Source organism: Rhagoletis zephyria, unplaced genomic scaffold (assembly GCF_001687245.7).
Source record: "Rhagoletis zephyria isolate East Lansing unplaced genomic scaffold, Rhagoletis_zephyria_1.1 Rzeph_scaffold_00182, whole genome shotgun sequence".
Lineage (NCBI taxonomy): Eukaryota > Metazoa > Arthropoda > Insecta > Diptera > Tephritidae > Rhagoletis > Rhagoletis zephyria.
The window spans coordinates 246,235-269,878 of NW_016157266.1; the positions used below are offsets into that span (position 1 = coordinate 246,235).

The 23,644-nt window shown below is 35.6% G+C and overlaps 2 protein-coding genes and 1 long non-coding RNA gene across 6 annotated transcripts; 2 read left to right on the top strand and 1 right to left on the bottom strand.

Moving 5' to 3' along the window:
* The first annotated feature begins 1,525 nt into the window (after positions 1–1,525).
* On the top strand, positions 1,526–12,930 carry Smg5 (Smg5 nonsense mediated mRNA decay factor). Of its 3 annotated transcripts, none has more exons than XM_017609016.1 (7): positions 1,526–1,729; positions 3,550–3,856; positions 8,230–9,914; positions 9,992–11,313; positions 11,542–11,674; positions 11,748–11,906; positions 11,974–12,930. In XM_017609016.1, the coding sequence occupies exons 2-7, from the start codon at positions 3,663–3,665 to the stop codon at positions 12,213–12,215; spliced, it is 3,735 nt and encodes a 1,244-aa protein (XP_017464505.1). In that variant the 5' UTR covers positions 1,526–1,729; positions 3,550–3,662; the 3' UTR covers positions 12,216–12,930. The 3 variants fall into 3 exon arrangements, with proteins under 3 accessions (XP_017464505.1, XP_017464507.1, XP_017464508.1); XM_017609018.1 differs by lacking the exon at positions 1,526–1,729 and adding an exon at positions 1,804–2,070; XM_017609019.1 differs by lacking the exon at positions 1,526–1,729 and adding an exon at positions 2,104–2,228.
* Positions 12,931–14,895: 1,965 nt separating this feature from the next.
* Positions 14,896–19,166, top strand: LOC108357934 (uncharacterized). Of its 2 annotated transcripts, XR_001846681.1 has the most exons (5): positions 14,896–17,410; positions 17,473–17,598; positions 17,888–18,186; positions 18,313–18,588; positions 18,716–19,166. It is a non-coding gene; the product is annotated as an uncharacterized LOC108357934 (long non-coding RNA). The 2 variants fall into 2 exon arrangements; XR_001846680.1 differs by having other exon boundaries at positions 14,896–17,598; positions 18,716–19,164.
* A 1,578-nt stretch (positions 19,167–20,744) lies between these two features.
* Positions 20,745–22,993, bottom strand: LOC108357933 (uncharacterized). Its single transcript, XM_017609022.1, has 2 exons — positions 22,585–22,993; positions 20,745–22,518 (listed from the first exon to the last, which is right to left on the bottom strand). The coding sequence occupies exon 2, from the start codon at positions 22,389–22,391 to the stop codon at positions 21,066–21,068; it is 1,326 nt and encodes a 441-aa protein (XP_017464511.1). The 5' UTR covers positions 22,392–22,518; positions 22,585–22,993; the 3' UTR covers positions 20,745–21,065.
* Positions 22,994–23,644: the final 651 nt, after the last annotated feature.

Genomic DNA, 23,644 nt, shown 5'->3' on the forward strand with positions numbered 1-23,644 from the left:
TTGGCAGCATATTCATCAAGCCGTTTCTAAGACGTAATTGTTGGGTCCAACAGTTGCCAGCAGTTTCGTAGCAGTTGATCTAAACAGCTACGTCTTATGAACGCTCCCAAATGGTTCTGCATCATGCTGCGTTGATCATACCTTGTGATGCTAAAAAGTNATACAGAAAGAACAAGGACCAGGGATGTAATTTTAAGTACATCTATTATTCAGTGGCAATGCGCAGAGCGTTCGGGGCAGCAATATTAATTTGTATCAAATATAACATTAAATGGTGGTTCTAATACATTTTTTGATATTATTAACCAGTGTACACACATTATATGGTATTTATTTCAAAAATTTATGTACTATATGAACATTTTTTTCAAACATTTCTTAAGATTCTTTCAAGAGTGCTGAAAAGCAACCATGCGTGTAAGAAATTGTGTACTACCTAAAATTTCACCTCTGGAAACTTTATCCCCATAAAGGACTTCACCACAGTTTTTTTACTGGATATACTGAGGTAGAAATACAACTGCGTTTAATACAAATTTGCGGGCTGTGCGGAAAAGCGTTCGATGAGCGGTTTTCTTGCACTAAATAGCGTCCCCCCGGCGGGCGTATTCACGTATACATACACGCTTTGCTTGAGAAGGCAGCGTAAGCTTCATTCGACTTGTTCGCACGCCCACAGTGAGATCGATTGCACGCACACTACAAAAATGCTCTGCCTAGGCTGCCCACCTCTACACTAAACAATGTATTCGGCCTCATTGCGTAAGTCGTAAATTTGGCTAAATTGTACGACTCGACAACATTGGCATTGTTTACTGTCGTGGTGAAAAAAGTAAACGACGAAATTTGTCGAAAACCATACAGTGCTGCCAAGTTTTTCCGTTTTAATACACTAGTCGAGTGGAAATCTTAGGCAATGACGTGAAATTTTCGATACGATTCGACTCTCGAAAAACGACTTGCATTCGACACGACTCTCGCAATGAGGCTGATTTTCTTGCACTAAATTTCAAATGTTGTTCTGCATGAACCAAAAATACAAGATCACGTAAGAACGCGACGTTGTATTTGTAGCTGGTTTTGAGAAAAAAGTTTGCAAAAGCGGGTTCGTCAGCTGAGCGTTTGTTTACATCACAAGCACCACTATTTTACACTTTTATTCAAGTAAAGAAGAGTTAATTCAACATGACAACACATTTTAAAGCATTTTGTTGCATCATTTTACCTAAATTGTGCGTTTAAAGTGGCTGACAATAATTTTGGCTAATTTTGGTTTTCGTTGTTTTCTTTGCTTTGTTTACTTTTCGCTCGTTTTCCAGTGAAACAAGATGGCGTAGAACCCGCTAAAACAAATCGACTTTTTTCACTCTCTTGTTCTTACGTGATCTTGTGTCTTTCGTTCATGTGTTGTTCTGCATCATGCTGCGTTGAAAAAAAGTTGATGCCAACCCATACGAACTTTGACACTAAAAATATAAATACAACTCTGCGTTTAATACAAATTTGTGGGCTGTGCGCGAAAGAGACCTATAATAGAACCATGATAGAAAGTGACAAAAATTAAAAGATATGTGGATTATAAAAAAAAGAAGCAGCTGTAGTGAAGAATTTTGCATCTGTGAAAAAATATAATTTTTGGCATATAATCGAAGCATTGAAGCTTCTAATTAAGTTCAATACTAGGCGAAAAATACGAGTTTGCAGAAAAAATTATTAACTCTGCAAAAAGGTAGAGTACCAACTTTTTAATTTCGCAATAAGTGCCAACCAATGCTTAGAATGACGAGTCACCACAGCCATTGTCGCTATAATAAATATCGAAATAAATAGAATGTGGAAGAATTACATATTGATTATTCGCTAATATTTGGTGTTCAAGTGCATATGTTCAAATTACCGAATTTAGAAGTAGGTGTATGAGGGCAACGGTGGGTACATAGTGCTAAGGCAAATGAGACGCAATTTTTTGGAGATGCTTCTGCAGGAGCAACCAACGGCACTACTATACGGTCCAAGGAAACAAGAATGCGTGTCAAGTAGAGGGAAATAACGAAAAGATGACATCTTTGTGTATGCGAAAACTACCTTAAAGAATGCCAAAAGAAATATTGGGAAAGATAAATGTTTAGTTATTTGTACAACGATTTATTTCAAACAGAAAGCATTACTAAATAAGTGTGCAGATGAAATAATTTTTTTTTTACAAAGTGTAGGCTCTTGTCTACAATGTGAGTACAAGTACCCCTGGGAAATGTTTAGTTATTTGTACAACGATTTTGTGATGGTTTTGTAGAGGGGAACGGGGGTGTGGCCCTTCAAAACACCTGTAAGCGAAAGAGGATGGATAGCGCTCTATAAAAATCTATATATATTTTAATACAAGGGAGGATCAAACAGTATTAAAAATATGCTACAGAAACTAACTAACAGCAAGCTAAGTAGCAATGACATGCTAAAACAGTATAGTTGCGTTCCAGATGCTTCAGGTTTTACAGGATTTGCAGGAACAGCTGTTTTCTCCATTAATAAACCTTATGGAAGGTGGCCACCGGGAACGGCTTCCTGTAAAAACCTGTAAATCGTGAAGCATCTGGAACGCAACTTATGTTAGAGATGGATTGACATGGCACTACATCTTGTTTGTGTTGACATGAACTAGCCATGCATTAAATGTTTAAAAACGAAATTTTTACAGAAAATTTTGAATTTTGCAGTACTTTAGTACATACATACATACATATGTGATAAGGAATTTCGAGCATTGGTAAATGGCCAAAGGCCGCTGACTAGGGGCTGTTGAAAACAATTTCGCGTCATGCGACAATTCATAAAGAATTCGTTAATTAATTATTATCCCTATAAACATTTTGGGGAACGTTCGAAAATGACCTTCGATATCCTATCCAATATGCATATCGAACTGAGAACGAACTCATAACCAACATAGTTTTCCAACGTTCATAGTGTATTGGAAATATATTCGAGATAGGTTGAAAAAAAATGAAAATCATAGTAACAAGAGAGGAAGTGAAATCCAGCTGATTTTCGAATGGAAATATAAGACAATCACTCTCATTAAAATTTCAATTCGATAATGGGCTGAATTTCGAATTTATAACGAAGAGAAAATACATTGGATAAGGAAGGTTCCGTTTTGCTGGAGAATGGCCAAGTTCTCGAATCGAATACTAATCCATTCCACATTAGTTATCGAATTATTATTAATTAATTTTTCCGGAACCGGTTCACTTTTCATTTTTGGTTTCCATGTATTTACTATGCGCGGAATAAAAATTTTCGGGTGAATTTTTTTCGCGCGAAACTCGATAAGGCCGATTGGTTTTCCAATCATTTTGGAATTGTTAACCAAGCCAAACGCTTATTGGGATATTTTATAGTATAGTAGTAGTGTATTCTTTCTCCAGTCAACTTTAATAATAAATTAACAAACATTTCAATTTTTTGTGAATGTCAAAATTTTAAAGCAACCGTTTTTTTATTTTTATCACGACATACATTTATTTAGTTAACAATATTTTTATATTACAGCAATTACACGTTTTGTATATGAGCATCCGAACTAGCCAACAATAATTTCAGTGCAAATAATCGAAATATTGGTATCGAGTGGGCAAACAAATTCGTAAAAATTATCAATCAATATGGAACAAGGATTCAGTTCTGGAGGCTCAAATGCCTCCGGCGATAGTGTCGGAGGTTTTGGTCGTAATAATGCTGTTGGCAATGCCAGTGAAGGAAATGGAAGCGTTGGAGATATTATTTATAACAAGAATATCACACACAAAAATAGTGCCAACGGCAACGGGCTTACACCAGAAGTAAAGGAGATCTATCGGTACGTATTATAAATACATGTACATACACATATACATATTTATATGTTACCGGATAACCCGATCTTAGACAAACTAGTTTTGTCTTGGCTAAACTAGATCAGGCGCCACAGTATTTTTGCGCAGAACACGTTTTCGCGTAGGCGGCCTTCGGCCGGGCTTTAAAGAAATAACCCTCCTCAGTCCAACTCTAGGTACGCAGTCTACAATATTGTTTGCGCGTTGGACGGTTGTATCGGATCTAGGAAGAATTGGTTTAACCTAGGGAAAACTAATTTTTCCTAAGATCGGGTTTGGCCGATAACATACATATACATGCTAATATATTATATATTCCTTACTAGTAAAATAAACTTAATATAGCAAGCCTACTTTAAATTACTTTTAAAACCACATATATAAATGCTTGTTAGGTTGTTATACATACATACATTACACATGTGCAAATGTGTATTTATATTGTCTTTTTTTATCTTACCATAAAATATAAATCTTTTATAACTGTAAATAAATCGAATATCTAAAGAAGTTTTGAAGATTAAGATAAGATCTATTCATGTAAAAATTATCCAGTGCATGTAAAAAGTACGTGAACACAAACCCAGCTGCAATCATGATACAAGTGTTTAAATTTTTGTATTTTGAGCAAAAATTTTCAAGTCTCTTGAAGAGCTGATTAATTTGTTAAAAAAACCAAAATACAGAAAAATTTGAATATATATTGAAGGCTTTTTGATATTTAGAAAAAAACTAAAATGAACATTATAAGGGCTGGCAAAAATATGCAAGAAAAAATGCACTATAAAAGCTCAATAAATTACCAAAATATGAACTTAACTATGCTCAATCAATCAAGTTTTATTGAATTTTTACAAGATTTTTATTCAAAAGTACACAGCATAAAGTATATAAGTATACAGTATAAAGTAATATAATATTTTTATTTTTTTTTAATTATCAATCGAAAATGACATACTCTGGTCATTTAAAATTGTTGAATAATTCGAAAAACTGCTTTCCACATCCGTAGATGTAGTTGGACAAAATTTAAATAAACTTAATTCTGCTGGGGAGAACTTCGCAGATATTCGCTCCTAGTTGCGAAGCCAGTAAATAATACTTCTTTTATATTAGAAATTGTGCTATAATCAGAGTTTCTGTCCAAAATACATTCAAGTGTTTTCGAATGTTAGCATTTCCAAACTGGCCTTATGTAACATTTGTATGCTAAAATAAAAAAATTAAAAAAGTAAAAATTTTAAAAAGGTTTTTCTGTATTTATATAGTAATTAAATGATCCTTTATTCAGTAAAAAAATTACAGCTGTCGGTAGTAGAGATTTAAAGACATTAGTTGTTGTTGTTGTAAAATCATACAAAATTCCCCGAAGAGTTTTTGGGGAGTGTTGCTGGAGTGACAGTCCTTGGCCAGATATAAATCTGGGTGGTCGTTCCGGTTATGTAGACCCGACTGTTTTGGGAACGCAAATATATTAGTAAACATATGCGCGTAACGTTACAAAAAAAAAACAAGTGGATTTGCGAATTGGGCAGGATTATTTGTATAAATTTTTTTATAGTAATATTTTAAATATTTAAGGTTAAATTTCCAAGGTTTTTAAATATAGAAATCTTTTCTGCTTTTTGTTTCATCAGCTGAACTACATGTCTGACGTGACGTTACGTTACTAAAATGTTCCGTTGAAAAAGTTTTTTTTTAATATTAAACGCCTAAAAATATATTAAGGCGGTTTGCAAAGTACCATCAAAGTCATATTACGAATTTTCGCAGTGTTGGTTTTAAGTTCTCTGAACATCCATTGAATATTTTAAAGTTTACAACAATACGACACTAGGAGCTTTCCTTATCTCCCAGAAATAGTCAGAAAAAGTCCGAAGTAGTCAGATTTAGTCCAAAAAGCGTTCCTTAACTCGGAAATGACAGCAAAAATGAGAAAGCAACACTCGGTGAGAGTGACTCTCATCAGTCCGAAGTAGTCAGATTTAGTCAGAAGAATTTTTTCTGTCAAAATCCTGAAAAGTGTCAAACTCAACTGAATTTAAATTAACGGAAATTAAAGAATATGCAAAAAGTGATAATATTCTAAAAAGTAAAAAAAGTGAATTGAAATTGGAAGGAGGCAAAAAACAATTGATATAGTGAGTATTTATTGTGCTTGTGCTTGTGTGAATGTGTTTTGTACATACATTTCCAATCTTATTTGACGTTAGTTTTGTTGTTGCCATTCTTTGGACTAAAAATTTGGTTTTTTTGCGTTCTTTTACTTTTCCTGTTATTCTCTTTTAGTGAGCGCATTTTGCTTACGCTCTGGCATTTTGACACTTTTCAGATTTTAGTCCAAATAGATAAGGAATAAACCTACTTACAACACCGTTCTGAATCCCTCAATTGTTTTTGAACGAATTTTTAGCGCGAAGAAAACGTGCATTTTATGTCGAACATGCTTTTTATTTTGACTCAGCGCCCTTAGCAGTACCATATTTTTTGCAAATCTGCTAAAATGCGCAACAAACCAGCCGCAAAATGTCCAATGCTTTATTATTTAAATAGTTCATATCAGGAGAGTAAATTAATTACAAGTATGTGCATTTTTTTATATGTGAAGCAATATTTATAAAATTTTGTACAAATTCCCCAATAGTCGGGTCACACGGTGACACTCGATTGGTTTGACAGCACTTGCAGCAAAAACTGAAAATTGCTAGTGCAGCACGAGCAAGTCGAAACTATTTCTCGAAAGCGATTTGGGTAATTTCAGTTGCAATAACACCTTCCAGTTTTTATTTCTGAAAGTAATTTCGGCAAATCTGCAAAATGGTCTTTCTGGCTGATTACACAAGAAAGTAGACTTTCGATTTCGCATTTTGACGGCAAAATGCGTAGAAAAAGCGCTGCATTGTCACTTTTAATGGCACCCTTAAGAACTCAAATATGTAGACCGAAAGCACCCATATTAGGTGCGTTCGACAAGTCAAAAATTTGTAATAGTTTTACCAAATTTTTACTGGATGGCGTTCGATAACGACAAAAAATTATCCAACACACAAAAATTGAGAGAGCAAGCGTTCATTTTGATGCAAGAGAAGCGTTCATTTTGTACTGGCAAAATTTTAGTCAGCAAAAATTATCCAACGCGAAAACATATGATCACAAAACATATGATTGCAATTTTTGTAAACAAACAAAATTGCATTTTCCGAGTTTTGGTATTTATATGCTTTTTGGCTGCCTGCTATATGACTTTATGATAGCGCCAACTAGTTTTTACTTCTAGAAATGTTCCTGGCGAACATTGAACGTTCACTTTCCTTTTTTCTTCTATGGAGGCAACATGAATTTAAGTTTGTTTACAAATAAAACATAAACAAAGTCAGCTGGTGTGTGTTCTTATTCCGGTTTTTGCAAGTAATGGCTAATTTCCTGTTCGTTTACTTTTTTGCTTTTTCATCTCTTTGGGAGAGAATTTTCGCTTTATCTCTTAATTTTGATTGTTGGCTAATTTTGTTATCGAACGCAACTATTGACAACAGAGGTGCTTACATATACATACTTATATTTATGCATCGATGATCTTTACGTTACAGTAAAAGGAAAGTTTCATTTGCTCAAGGCTGACCCTTTTCGATATTAAAACTGCATAAATCCAGAGCATACTAATCTTGCAAACTGGGCATCTTTTAAGAACACATTGCAATGCCAAAAATAGAAAAAGGCAAAAGCAGTTTGCATGGGACGAATTTGTGCATAAAAAATGAGGTTGTTCACGCTTGCCAGGTTATCTTGTTAAAAATTATTATTGTGTAGTGTATTTTATTGTAAACTGAATAAAAAAGATAACCACATAATCACCTAACCATATGTATAAGCTGATAACCAGGCAAGCCTGAACAACCTCAATGTTCGTAAAAATGGCCTCAGGCTCAATGCAATTTAGAATATAGTTGTGAAGCGATATTATGTCTTAAAGTTTGCTGCTCTCGATTCTTTATTTCTTTTACAGTTAGCTTTGTGATAGTACGTAAGTATGTATATGTATGCGTGTTGAGTCTTGCGCTTATCAACTGGCTTTGTTTTCCGGTTAAACTGCTTCGTCGAAGTGGCATCTGAATAGCACATCAGCTGAATACCGTCTTATACACTAATGCTTTGTTAGTAGGTGCCGCTCCATCATTAGTGTTTTTCCAAAGCAGTAGGTTATGAATAGCGCGTAGTTGTATTTTTATTTTCAATTTATGTACCCATGTTTTAGATAACGTTTTGTTGTTTCGTAAATATGTATACGATTTTTCTTTTGAAACACGATCTCCAGCACAAATTTACATACCTTTATATTCCTTACTTGTTTGTACCATAGATCTCTTTATATTGTTGCCAAAAACCTGGACGATGAGAAAAAACACATCACCACTATATCACAACTATTCCAACATGAACTGGAGGAGAAACGTGCGCAGCTGGTCCAGCTCTGTAAGAAGATCGTCTTCAAGGACTATCAATCAGTGGGTAAAAAAGCACGTGAAATCATGTGGCGCAAAGGATACTATGAATTCATTGCTTACGTAAAGAAAAATTGGCACAAAGAATTAAAGGACACCACACAGGCGGGAAACCAGGACAATTTGATAAAAGTGGAGCGCTTTCTTTGCGCTGGTATATCAAATTATAAACGCATGGCCGCTAAAATGGAGGAAATCTATGATCTTGATCTGAAATATCTAATTGACTTTAGTATCATTAGTGACGGATACATGCGTGAAATAGAACAGAGTTCGTCACGCGATGGCTGTGGCGGTGGAGACATTAGTGCTGCACAGGCGGTAGATAAAAGTTTGGAAGCGGTCTCTTTTGCTTTGGACACGATACATTCGGCCCTCTTGAGCTTAGGCGATTTGCACCGATATTTTTTGGATTTTCGCATTGATACCCGTCTCAAGGTCACCAAACAACAGGCAGCCAAGTACTATTTCGAAGCGTTTAAATTGAATCCAGCAATTGGAATGTCGCAGAATCAATTGGGTACGCTGTATTATGGCCAGAATCATGACTTGGACTCCATCTATCATTATTTGTACTCATTGGTTAGCATTGTTCCCTTCGAGTTGAGTGAAAACAATGTTTGTAAACTATTTGCCGCTCATGCTGAGTACTTGGAAAAATTGGAGCCAGAAAAGATTGAATTTAGCTTACAAGATTTCTACGCGCGCTTCTATTTGATCGTAGATATATTTTTCTTCGATAAAGAAGTGCCCGATTTTAATTCACTCTGCCACTGCGTACTAGTAGACCTTCGCAAAGTGCTCTGCTCGAAAGCATTCACATTGGAGGAGGGTTGCATTTTCAAGATAGTCTCGATACTCTTCTTTTGCTTATCGAAGCTAAAAATGATTAATTCGCAGAAGGTTTACTCCTTGAATGCTTTTCTTGTGGCCGTGTGTTCCGATTTAATGGACGCATGCATTGTAAATTTGGAACAAAACATTTTAGCAAAATCAACTGAGAATGAGGAATTTCACGGCATGTACGCGGATAAATTTGAGGAGTTTAATATGGTTGTCCGCAAGTCGCGTAACGAATACAAAAATTGGCTTGTTAATATCGGTGAAGCCGATAGAAAAGATAAGAAGTCTGCCGCTAAACCGTCATTAAAAGAATTCTACTCTGATTCACGCGAAAGTCAACGCTCTAATGATGACTATGTTATCAAAACTCAGGACAGTCACAAACATGCTAAAATAGATGGTGGAGCAGATAAAAATGGAGATCCGATATCCACACGTTCGAGCGACGAGGCCAAAGAGAGCGATCTAAAAACTCCACTATCATGCAAAAGCAAGAAGAAAGGAATGAAATTGCGTCGACGTAGGCGCAAGATTGCGCAATCCGATGACAGTTCGTGCTATGACACTGAAAGTGACATGGATACCGATTTTAGTACGGACGATGAGGATTACACTGATCTGAGTTCGAATTTTGATACTGATTTCAGCGATATTGAAGCAGAGCCTGTAGCTGATGAACGGGACGATGCCGATGAAGCAGGTAAGTTTTCTACCATTCATGCATATTAGCAACTGAAACGTAATCGACATATTAATGAATAATACACACTCTTCCAGATTTTGCTAAGCATCCTGCTAAATCTGAGTCGCAGGAGCAAAATGCACCTCGTCTATCTTCTGCACCTTCCAAGGAAAGTCTCACTTCAAACGATGGCGTTGGCCCGACTTTCTCCGACAACGAGGATGTTGTTATCGAGGAAGAGAAAATTATTTATCCCAATGAGCCGTCAGGACAGCTGACGAAACAACGCACTGACTCACAAGAAGTCGACAGCGAGGAATTGCTGCGCAGTTTCGAAGTGTTGCAGCTGAATAGTGGCTCACTTAATTTCAGGAATACAGACAATGAAGAATCACTGCCCCCTGTTGCCGAACACAATGAAAAGCACCAGTATGTGGACGATGGTAATTTGAATCGCGGCGAACCGCCAAAGAAACTAGTTTACCGAAACAAGTACACTAAAATAAATCCAAATATTATTGTTGAATTTGCCCGTCACGAGCCCACTATGCGTGCATTAAAAATTCTTTACGATTGGCTACGCATTAATCATGAAATACTTTTCGGCTGCTATCACTCTAATCCAGAGTTCATTCACAAAATTATGAAATTGCTTAACTACTGCAATATCGATATATTCACTCGGAAAGTGTATTTCGAACGCGAGTTTTTGACGACAGCCAATGTGCGAACCCAACTTGGCGATCTATTTGATGTTCGCGCCAATGTACCATTAGCCGAGGATTTTGTTTTCAAAAATTTCGACATTTTCCAAGGCACTCAACTTACGCTAGATTGGGAGACGACCATACGCGAGCACGTTACACCCGAAGAGGAGTGTATTTTACGTATTTTCAAAATGGTTGATTTTGGATTCTTCATCTGCAAGCAAAAGAAATTTAATTATCGTTTTTGCGTGAAAACACGTCGTTTTACCGAAAATGCCAAGAAAAAACGTGAAGAAAAGAAATCGTCTTCACGCCGTCGTGAGCGACGCACTATGAAAAATGCTACGCGCAAGCGTGCTGAAGGCCGCACCCGTCGCTACTCGGATCGCAAGAATGGCATCGTACGCAAGAGCTATACCAGCAATGAAGAAAAGGACACCGTTGAGGAATGCAAGAAAGTGCCACGCAAAGGCTATTTACGTAATCGCAATATAGAAAAATCGGTGAATAGCGGGAATTCAGGCGGCGCTGGTGGTGGCGGCGGCGGAGGCACATCTGCTTCCACGACCACAAATAGCGCCGTATGTGACAAAGTTTTGATGCAATCGAGTAGCGGTGCTGATGAAGAGCGTTCGGAAGCAATGTCGAAGAAATGTGAAATTATGGGCAAGCTGTGGCTGAAGAATGAGGTCGAAACACTTGAGGAGGAGGTGAGTGCTTTTATGATTTTGTTTTTATGTATTGCTAAAACTACCAATATAAATTCCATTTACACCAACATCGCTGATTCTGAAAATTGAAGTCTTAAAAATTCAACATTTTTCCTCGAATACAACATCCTTTAACATAAATGCGTTATCATTAATTATTTTGCATACTACTTTTAAAACTTCCTCGAATTTTAACCTGAATTGATTTTGATAAATATCTAATTACAGTTACGCAAAAACCCCTTGAATATTATCATGACCCCATTTCTTGTTGTCGATGCCAAGGCTTTGACTGAGTACAATGGCATTGTTAAAAATCTGGTGAAAACTAAAAAATTTATCGTACTCATACCAAACGCAGGTAAAATAAAAAAAAACATCATATGCGCCTATTGTTGACATAAAATCAAAACAAAATTTATTTCCCAAATCAGTCTTGAATGAGTTGGACGATCTGAAGAAGCGCAGCGAAAACGCTCGCAATGTCATACGCTGGTTGGAACAGGAGTTTAAGCATGGAAATCGTCATTTGCGCGCACAGCGTGACAACGAAAATTTGACCCTATCGTTGCTGAAAATTCCCAGGAAGTTAGGTGAGCTTGAATAAAATTATTAGCGAAAATAGTTTGGAAATATTATTTTATGTCCACCGGTCTCCAGATCGCGACGCCGGCGTCTTCCTGCAGATTGCACAATTTTGTAATCATCTCGTTGCCAATCATTCTGATCCCAAATCGACCGAATTCCAAACCAATGTTGTTACCTACTTATCTGGCGATTCACTTTATGAGAAACAGCGTCATCAAACGAATTTCAGTTTCACTGGCATTTTAGATGCCATACCAGTACGTTATGAGCAAATTTCCAATTTCTATGCGAAATTCAAGGCGAACAAAAAATGAACTCATATACGCTGCAGGAGCAACGCCTGCGTGGAGCGTTTTGTGTGAACTCGGGATCATAAAAACAAATGAAGAGATGATGATTACAAAATGAGATGAAGAAAAACATGAGCTTATGGAGGACGAAAGATCTATGAAAATGAAAAAAAATCTAAAATCAAATTCAAAACCAAAAAAAAAACACCGAAACAATTTCAAAACGTGAATGCTGAGTGCGCGGCGGTGCGGCGTTAACGTCATTAACAACGGCGGTAGTATTAGCACCAGCAGCAGCTGTAGCGGTATCAGCAGCAACAACAAAAAAACAACATCAACAACAATTTCAAAACTAACTGCAAATGCGTAATAGCAGTTTAAGAAAATCCTTGAAAGAAACAACTACAACAAGTTTATTTGAAAACCCACAACAACGATGAAGAGGAGGAAGCTGAAGATGACGATAATGATGGTTACGACCGGCATAGAGGGTGTGCCGTTGATGTTAAAGAATAGGAAGAAATCTAATGTTTCCGCCTGCAGCATCCAACACTGCATTCAAACAAATCATAGTTACATGGGTGGTAGCGATGCTTAAAATACGTATTATTTTCGCCGGTGATAGCAGCGTGTTAGCGATGTGAAACGAGTGTATAACTCAGTGAGTTTGCTTCAATATTGCCAGCCTTATGTTAGGCAGGCAATTTTAATACCAATACTTAAGAGCAGAAAGAAAAAATTATTAAAAAAATAGTATGCAGTATGTACAATCAAATTCCATTGCACGATCTAAAAGGCAGACGCGTTTCTAATATGGCCAATAGAGTTGCAAGTAGGCAAAAATTTTAAATTATTTACAAAACTGTATTTACTTATTGGTCACTTATTTTAGGCCTTTCCAGCGCTTCGTTAATTTAAAATTCTAAAGACCAAATAGTTTGCATTTATCACCTCGTAAAAATACTAAAATAACAGCAATAGCAGAATCCCTAATAAATTCTCGAGTGTGGTTATCCCTATGCCGCCTAGTCCAGTACAGTGCTTCGTTAATTTAAAATTCTAAAGATCAAATAGTTTGCATTTATCACCTCGTAAAAATCCTTAAATAACAGCAATAACAGAATCCCTAACAAATTCTCGAGTGTGGTTATCCCTTTGCCTAGTCCTCATTTCAATAAGAAGCAAGCACTCAGCTCTTAACCAAATACGACACTCGCTTATGCTGCATATTTTATAACGAAAAAATTTAGATGACAATCTATTTCAAAACCATAGTTCTTTTGGCTCGCTGTACATCGCTCGTAAGAATCGTGCTACCGATTGTCAAAGTTTTCGTCACTTGCACAAGTATTTGTGTCACTATGTTAGCACGCACGTTATTGCGTTGGTAGTTTTGTTTGCAACAGTTTCCGATGCTAAAAAACTTCTTTTCGAATATCATCGAGCAAGACACCTATCATTCGCTAATAAAATAACGAAAAACATCTATGGGGTGGAATGCTTACCGATTTCGTGAGGCGTAATAAAAAGTTTTTGATAATAATTTGAAAATGTGAATGCTGGAACAGGTTTTTTCGATAGCATCTTCGGAAAAAAACAAAGCGTTTCTGTCAAAGCTTTAGACATCCTGCTTGTTTGTACAGCTGCAATTTATCAAGATGCATAAACATTATTTTCCAAGTGTAGCGTAAGTGTGTGCATCAGTACAATACTGAACATGTATTTTGTTATAACATACGACCATGATTCAATAATACAAGGTTAGATAATTATTGACAGCTGCGGTTTGACACTCCCTTACAAAAGGTTGCATTTACGAAGGACGGAGAAAGGGGAAGAATGAAATCTCTTGGTGCGAAAATGGTAGTAGAAAAGTACACAAAATAGGGAATTAGTAGTGAAATTCCTTTTGTAAATTCTAATGTATTTGCAGGAAATCTGGCATTTTAAACGAAATGTTGAACGTAATATTGATATCTCTACGTGAATTACGTAATTTATGAGCTATTTAGCTGTATAAAAACTGCAAAATGACTCAAAATTAAAATAAGACAACTATGAGATTAATGCAAACATCTAATTTAAAAACAGATAATGTTTTCATCCGTTAAGTATGCTTCATATGCATATATAAATAAACATATTGCACAAAAGCTTATACTTCTATTTCACATCAAAGCTACACTGTTTCCATGTAAATTTGCAAAGAAGCAACACGGTGCCACTGCTAAGGGAGCGGTGCGAGAGAGACAACTGTTAGTTTATCGAACCTTGTATTATTGAATCATGACATACGACGAGTTGAACACTATATACGTATATATATATGTATAAATGCATTACGTTGTAACGCAATACAAAAGAAAATTACATTGTTTTTAAATGTCGCACCTGTCATGTTGTTTCATGGGCTAAAGGAAAGGTTTATAGAAACTCAAAACTTCGTAGACGTTTTTTCCATGATATTCATAAGCAACCAGAGACAAATAATGACATACATACCTCTTCATGTAATACGGTGGTGAATTTGAATAAAACACTTATGTATTTTCAATTTTCTTTTGTACGACGTCACGCTTTAGATTATTTTAGTAATTCTTATAATTTTCAGTATATGTAGTTACAAGGTATATTTGTACATATCGCTTATTTACTTCAATAGTGTCATACCTCCAAAAAGCAAAACTCGAGATAAACGGCTTTAAAGTCTTGAATTTACATATACTCCCATAGTACATGTGAATACTTATTTTTTTCAAGTGAGATACTGGTAATCGATACAGCCATTGAAAGTTTTACACAACATATAAAAGAGGTAGCGGTAACTAAATTTTTGTATTTTTTTTTGGTTATGACACTATTGAAGTAAATGAGCGATACGTATCTCTGGTGTCAGGTATAGAAATTATAACTCCATTTTTGCTTTTTTTTAGTTTTTAATTAAAGTAAAATAAATGTGTGCTTAGATGTAAGAAGTAGCACTTGCTATAACATCCCATTTCTATGTACAATAATTCTTGTTTATGAAGTCCAAAAATGTATTCCCCCGGCGTTTATAATTAGGGCTATCACCGAATCCATCGTAGAACGATTTTTCGTGAAACCTACGAAAATGCTACCACTGAATACACAGGTTCGTATCAATTCGGTTTCAGAGATCGCATTTTTGTAGATTTCGCGATATATCGCATTACGATGGGTGCTGTGATAGCCCCCAATGTTTCATCACAAATGCGAATGGCACTTCCTTGAACTAAAGTTATGATTTTCTTACCAGTCACCACAGAAAAAGTTATGTTTTTCCTACCTGACACCACAGCTATGTCAAGCACGCAGATTTTTCGGCAACCGTCATCAAGCAGTTTTTTGCCATTTCACCAAGAATGGCATCTTTTTAAGAGACTACGTTCAGTTCTTAATAAAAAATTACTACATACTTCATGATTTCAGTCACAAGTAGCCTATATGTTTATCTCTACCATCTGGTTCTTTTTTAACATCACACATTTATCTCTTCTGAAAAAAATTCACTTTGGCCGGATAAAATTCATTTATTTTAAATACATATGTTACTTCAATATTTCCTGTTCACTAGTAGTTTGAAGCGGACATATTTAGTGCCTTTGGAAAAAAAAAACCTTGATCGCTGAATATTGTTCAGTGCAAATAAGCATAATGAAGAGAAATTCCACTTGACGGTTGCCTAAACAGTTTTTGCATGGACACACATAAATATAAATAGCCTCCAGTAATTTATGAAGGTGTGCATTAAAGCATTGAGCGGAAATCAGCGTGGGTTTTGCAAAATTTCACGTTGAAGCTTTCCAAAAAAACATGCAATAAGATTTTTAAATTCGTTGTTTTTCAGCTACCATAAAATAGTTCCCTTTTTGCAGCCTCTCAATATTTAGGATTTTCAAAAGTAATTGCCAACAATGAAAATATAGTAGCGAAATATTTAAATAATTAAACCTCTTCCGCATCACTTCAAATCCGCCTACTGATTTCTGCACACTGCTTTTAATGAAACTTTATTGGTTCAACACAGTTCAGAATAGGTCTGTTAATGTAACATTTAATTTTATTACAAGAAAAAACAGCAACAACAAAGCAGAAATATAAACGTAACCATAACCATATCGGAACCATAATTTCAAACCATAATTATTAGTCATTAACTTATGTTAATCATAATCATAGTCAGCATTAACTTTCTTTTAAAGATACACATTTGCCCTCACCTTCGTTGTTTTGCATTACAAAAGAAAAATCTTGAAATAAGATATAAATTTCCACGAAAGCTCTGCAAGTTGGTGTAGCTGCTTTCACAAAAGCTTTAAAGCTCACCGTCAAACCTTGGCCACTTGTAGGGCGTATCCCTCTAGTGCGCATAACTTGCACCTATACTGATCTTTTCGCTTCAAGTCACTATCGGTTTTATAATTATTATTATATTTATATTAATATCACACAAATTAAGGATTACACTTTATAACTTTGTAGCTTATTCATGAATTACAAATCGGTTCGTATTCCGTTTGTAAACGTGAAAAGCGTTTTCATAATAATATTAAAAAATCTTTAATCCCTTGATTTTTCTCTTTATTGAAATATATATATAAATAATTTTCCCATCTGTCCGCTTAATCACTTTAATATTAATAAAAAAAAAAATAAAAATGCTTGTCGGGCTTAAAAAAACACAAACAAGTACACATGCAGACTAAATATTTGTTAGTTTCTAAATTAGAAATAATTCAATTCTAATTTGTTTTATTTACATACATCTCAATCATATGTTTTATCTTAAAACTTTTAGCTCGTAAAATATTTCGAACAAATTGTACAAATTTTCATTCAATCACCTTCGTTACCTACAATTTTTTATCCAAATTTGTAAAATTTCTAGCACTTGTAAACTAATTTATTACAATAGCAGTTTCAATAAAGCTCGACAGCAAATAAAAAAACACAGCTTATTTTTATTTTAAACTGGGTGAACCCGTTTTTAATTCTCCATGCCACATGAGTAAAGGAAATTTCGTTGCGCAGCTTGGTGACGATTATTAAAGCTGCATAAACTGCATTTTGCAACTGAAGTTAAGGGAACATAAACATTTATTGGACAATCAAATCTAAAACTTTCAAGATTTTGCATTACAGATTATCATTTTGTTGAGCTATCACCCCATAGGACTGGTCATTGGACTGAAGCAGAGGTAAATATCATAATCATTTATCTAAATCACTTACCTTCTTTATGCCAAAATTTTCTTCCCAGGTTATTTGCCACCTTAAGCAAAGAATTTTTCCCTACTTGACCTTCACCTGACCTTGAACCTGACATGATGGGGCTAACAGACGTCGGATTCACATTCAGCCCGTCGAATAACATAGGGATATAGAGGTTTGGCTCAATAAACCTTTTTTTTTTGTAAACTTGTGTAATCGGCCTTAACGGGATTTCCATGTGAACAAATATTCCCAAAAATCATAAAGTAAAACAAAAACAATTTTTTTCGATTTGGTTTTGCTTGTAAATTCTTGTGATCAATTTATTTACATGGAATTGGCAATAGGGCTGAATATTTCATGATTCAAGCTAAAACTTTGTCAATGTCAAATTNCATGGAATTGGCAATAGGGCTGAATATTTCATGATTCAAGCTAAAACTTTTCATTTTGTAATCTTTTAGGTGCCTGGATCAAAAGCTGTTCATATATAAACACACCCATTTAGACCAGGTATTGATGAACTAATATCTACAAACTGTGCTGAAAGCACGCTGTAAATGGGGAATTCAATCCACGGCTTCATAAAATGCATTTTGGATGATTATTGGCTACCTACAGCAATATGTCAACAAGGAAATGTCAAATTCTGATCGGATTAACAAATCTAAACTGTATAGATTTTTTCATAGATTACCATTTCGTTGAGCTATTTAATAATTAACAGAATTGGGCTGGACTGAAGGGAAGGTCTGCATGCAAGGTAAATGAGTAGCATTAACATATTTAAATTTTTACACCACTTACCTTGATTAATACATTTTTCCATAAGAAACAACTATACTATTTTAAAATGTAATTAAACAAATTTTATTATGTCATTTTTCAGCCGCCTGCCTCAGCAGTTCTTCATATAACAGCAATTCGTATACCACACATGTTTCAACCTGGTATCAACGAGCATTAAATGCAATTAAATGTATAACTGGGACACAGTAGAAGCAAGAATTGTAAAATATATATCCAAAATCGGACAAACACCTGCTTTTAAATTATGTTCGGTACATTAATATAATAGAGAAATGACTCAAATTTGAATTGCAGATTTCCACTTCCTGGAAGCTATATTTTGTGATCATCTGAATTAGGCAGGATTGATGCGAAGGTAAATATATATGTACATATGTGTTAAAGTGCAGCAATAACCTATATAAACGCCATATACTATTAACTTAATTGATCTTCATAAAATATAATTTTTATCCCGAACTCTATTCTTTTTCTCTTTTCAGGTGTTTGGCTAAATTAGATGAAAATAACCTTGTATATGTAACAGCAAATCGAGTCCAACAGCCTGCGACCATACACATTTCGGTCTGCTTGCAACACCTCGATGTTAACCTGCTTGAAAGGAAAGAAAAAGCTGTATATTCGGTACGTTAATATCATGGAGAAAAAAAAACTAAAAATATCGAAGCAGCACTGGACTACAACGGCGATTGTATTCTTTTCATTGCCTACGGCGCCAGATTTGATTCCAATTTTGGATCGCTGAACTGGAGTGGTTTCGCCAGAATGTTTCATTGCCTACGGCGCCAGATTTGATTCCAATTTTGGATAGCTGAACTGGAGTGGTTTCGCCTTATGTTTCAGAATTCATACATACATTTTAATAATAATGCATAAAATATTTATTTATAAACGACACTTTTATTGTAATTTCACTTCTAATTTTTGTTAAATAAAAAAATGTTTTCTTGTATTTAATTGTTTAATATGAAAAAATTGAGTTGTTTCCACCAATTTCCACCGATTGCTGCCGTCGCGCGAATCGATAAAAAATTTTTTGCAGCTACTGAGCACAGAAATCGCCGTATTGCACCAGGCGCGCATAACTGAGCAGCCAGGATGCCGCATTTTTGCCTTCCGGCCGGATGTAACCTAAAAGTATGCAACAAATTTTTGGCGCGGCCGGCACAGCATGCACTCTACTTCCGCGGCACGGACACAGGGTGCACCTGGGGCTGGGTGAAAATGATATTAGCTGTGTTTTCTTCGGCAATGATCCGGATCTGTAAAAAAACTTGCACGCAAATCCAGCAACAACAATGTGATTTTGATAAGACATATGGCTCAATTTATGATGCCAACCCCAATAATAATGATCGAGCTGGATAACCCATGAAAACACAACTATTATTTATACAAAGTAATAGCGACAGCACAAAGACAAAAAACTACACTAACAAGTTATACGTACCTTGACAATCAGAATACAAAAAAATTTGCAGCAAACACATCAGCGCTATTTAGGATGTTGTGAAAATGGTCTTGGATTTGCAGTTGGAATTGCATTTGCAAATTTTATGCTTGCTGCCAAGGCAACCGTGTGCATTTTATTGTTATGAATTTATAAATGCAACGAATATGCAAATGAAAGAGCATATACTCAAGATCCTAGTGTTCACCAATACTATAGGCATATATCGATAGTTTTCCACCTCAAGTCCCGACTATCGACTACCGAGAGTTGAAAAAAGTGAAACCATCTATAGTATCGATAGTGCCATCGATAATTTGACAGCCCTACTGAGATCACTGCATTGCAATTGCTACAGGGTTATGCTCAAACACCTAAATTCATAAAAAATAAAGAAGTTTTTATATGTAAAATGTAACTTTATAAAGCTCTTTAAACCTATTTCATTTTTTTATGAATAAGGCCAATAGCTACATATAAAACATACTTTGACAGAAACAGCAAAAAAAGTTCTAATAAGCGTAGGCCAAGGCGAATTCATATAAGGTGGTATCGATTCATGAACCAGTTAGGACAGATCTGACCGGTTGACAAGCAGCCATTTGCAAAAGCATTTGAGAAAAAAGTTTGTGACGTTCGCAATTTTGAAGTTTGCTAATTCTGTTTTGATTTTTACAACTCTTTGTTTATGTGTATTTTGGCCGTGGTTAATTTGAGTGATTTAAGCGATTTTCAATATTTTTTTTTTTAAATACAATTAAAATGAAGTGCGCGATAATCGGTTGCAAAAATATGCGCAAAAATAATAAATTAATAATAACATGCGCTCAAAAATATCTTTAATTTTTTTACTACTTGCCATTGTCAAATTTCAGCTATTATTCCCCAAATGAATTTCCAAAATTATTAGGTTTTCACTCACTCACCAGCGAAATACAAAATTTTACAATCAAACGCTGATGAAACATATAAATTCGCCTTGATGTAGGAGTTATTAACCAAAACGCTTTAAAATATTAAAATATCATATAAACATCGGAATTTTATTAAGTCATTGCATATATTGCCAATTTTGAAGTTTATTTTATTAAGCAAGACAAGGACAAACATAGTTACAATAGCAAACTGTCAAAATATGAAAGCATTGTCAGACTAAACTTAACATTAAATGTTTTACACAATAATGAGGTTTACACATAGTGCTTATAGGAAAAAATATAAAATAATGCAATCATATAATAAAAATGCTACAATCTCTCCCTTTGACGTGTACTCTCTCGAGTGCATGTCAACATCTACTGGTTCCGGGCTTTCTTGCGGCGGCTGCCAAATAGTTTTGCTCTGGCGCTGTTAAAAAATGTTTCGCATATTTGCATTTGTTCTCACTCTAGCTGTTCAACTAGCAGTCTCTTTGGCAGCGCTTTTGGCGCTTTCTCAGTCTCTAGTGAATTCAGCTTCAGCGGTAAAGCAGTAGCGAAGTCAAAATGTTGCGTTGGATCACTTTCAAAATGCCAGTTCCTTTGACCCATGTTGAGGACTATGCCAGCTTGTTCCAGAAAATCGGTACCAATCAAAGTGCGGCTAGTTTTTGCATCAGGAAACACAATAAACTCTGCGTTAAGACTACGGCCACCAATTTTAATTTTGCACACAGTAGACAAACAGTTTTGGATTGACGAGCTCCCATCAGCTAAAGCGAATGCACATCTGGCTTCTCGGTACTTGCATCCTTTTAAATCCATTACCGCTTTTAGATTAGCACTTGCTAAGCTTGCACATGCTCCAGAGTCAAAAAATGCTTGAACGGGCATGTCGAAAATCTGAATTTCAACCACAGGCATATCTCTTCCGATCCCATAGGTAGTCAGCGAGTTGAAATAAACGAAACCATGGGAAGGCTTTTTTACGTTTCGACATGTGGAACAATTTGCGCGAGTAACGCCAGGCGTGTTGCATCCGTAGCAAGCGAATTTAGGCTCAGCAACCACTGCTCGTGCAACTGCCTCAGACTGAGCTGCTGCATCGGCCGTTAGCTTTTTAAAACAGTTTTCTGCCGTGTGGCCCGTCTTGCGACAGAAATTACATCGTAACGCAACTCCGACACTTTCACCCTGTATTGAACTTTCACCATTAGCACTCTTAAGCTCGCTTAAAAAATGTTCAGTTTCCCGAGCTTCATTGAGCAATTCTTCATAGCACGTAACTTTTTCTCGGTCTACTCTTTCCCGGACCTGTGCGTGTAACATTCCAAACAGCATATCTAGTTGCTCTGCTTCGGCAGGAGCTTTCTCCAGCTGCGAAAAAAGCGCTCGCTTCTTCCGAATGAAGGTATCCGTAGGTTCGTTCTTTTGTTGCTTCAGCTCAAAGATCTCAGCATAAATTTTCCATGCAGGTCTTGGGGGTGAAAAACATTTGCGCAGCTTACGTAGCACATCTATAAAATCAGTAACATGATCCTTTATGCCACGCCACCACTCAGCAGCATCACCTTCGAGCAGCGTTGGCATTTCGTTGATTGCGTCGGCATCGCTGATTTTTTCCACAATTTTAAATGTTGAAATTGCGGCAATAAACTCCTCGATTTTAATTGGATTACGCTCGCCATTATAGCGGGCACTGCACGTGGAAAAAATTCCTACACGGTCGTTGTTAGTGGGTACTGCACGCATCAAACGCTCGAGTTGTTCGTAAGTCAACGATATCGCCATGTTGCTTTGCAGTCTGGAACTTCGCCTCAAAAAAAAATTGCCGACTATGTTGGGCGTCAATTGTAACAAACAACACTTCGTTGTGGTTTTAACGACGTGTCTTTCAAAATTTCACTGTTTTGTTTACCTTTTTGGAGTAAAAATTCAACCAGAAAATACACACAGCTTGTTGTTTTTGATCTAATGCTGCTACCTGTTTAATGTGCATTGACACGTTGCACTTCACGCAAGTCTGCTTACTTCTGATCGCCAGAACACAAATGAACGAGCTTAAGCAAAGTCTCTGCTTTTATAGCGTTTTCTTACAACGTTTGGCAATATGCAAGACAAGGACAAACATAGTTACAATAACAAACTGTCAAAATATGAAAGCATTGCCAGACTAAACTTTACATTAAATGTTTTACACAGTTATGAGGTGTTTACACATAGTGATTATAGAAAAAATATAAAATAATGCAATCATGTAATAAATCTGCTACAATGTGTTATTTATTTTTGTACCAGCAATTGAGCATTAGGAAAATAATTTTAATTGCATATTTTACTTGTTTATAGCGCATAGTTTTGAATTTCAGAATTCATATTATATGCGAATAATAATAATAATAGATTGGCACTTACATTTATGTTAGTGTTTGGACGAGCTTCTCCTCCGATTTGTGGCGTGCGCCTTGATGTCACAAAAAAGAGACCTAGAGTTTTACGCCGACTCCGAACAGCGATTGTGTTTTTATGAGAAGCTGTTTTTCATGGCAGAAATACACTCGGAGGTTGGCCATTGCCAAGGTCCGCTTGGCTCGTACACCCTCAAAATTTCGAGTTGTTTTGCATTGACGGTGACGATATATGTACATATGTATACATACCAACCGTTCCACAAATTTTAAGCAATTTAAATTTGTTTTATGTTTTCAATATTAAAATAAAACAAAGAAATATTTTAGTATATTTTAATTTGCAGATAAAACAAATCAAATTTATTAGATTTTATACAATACATGAAATAAAATATGTATATGTAGTACGTATAAGTGATTGTTTTTATAAACATGAAGCGTAGTCGTTGGTGAATAAATAGAAAATATAATGCTAAGAAATAGTAGAACAGTGAAGCAAAGCAGGCGTTGCAACAATTCATTGACTAATCAATAATAAAAATAAAAAAAAATAACAAATTAATAAAAAATAACATTAATGTGCGACACATAAATATATTTATAACGAGCGAAGACGTCAGAATTCAACTTATT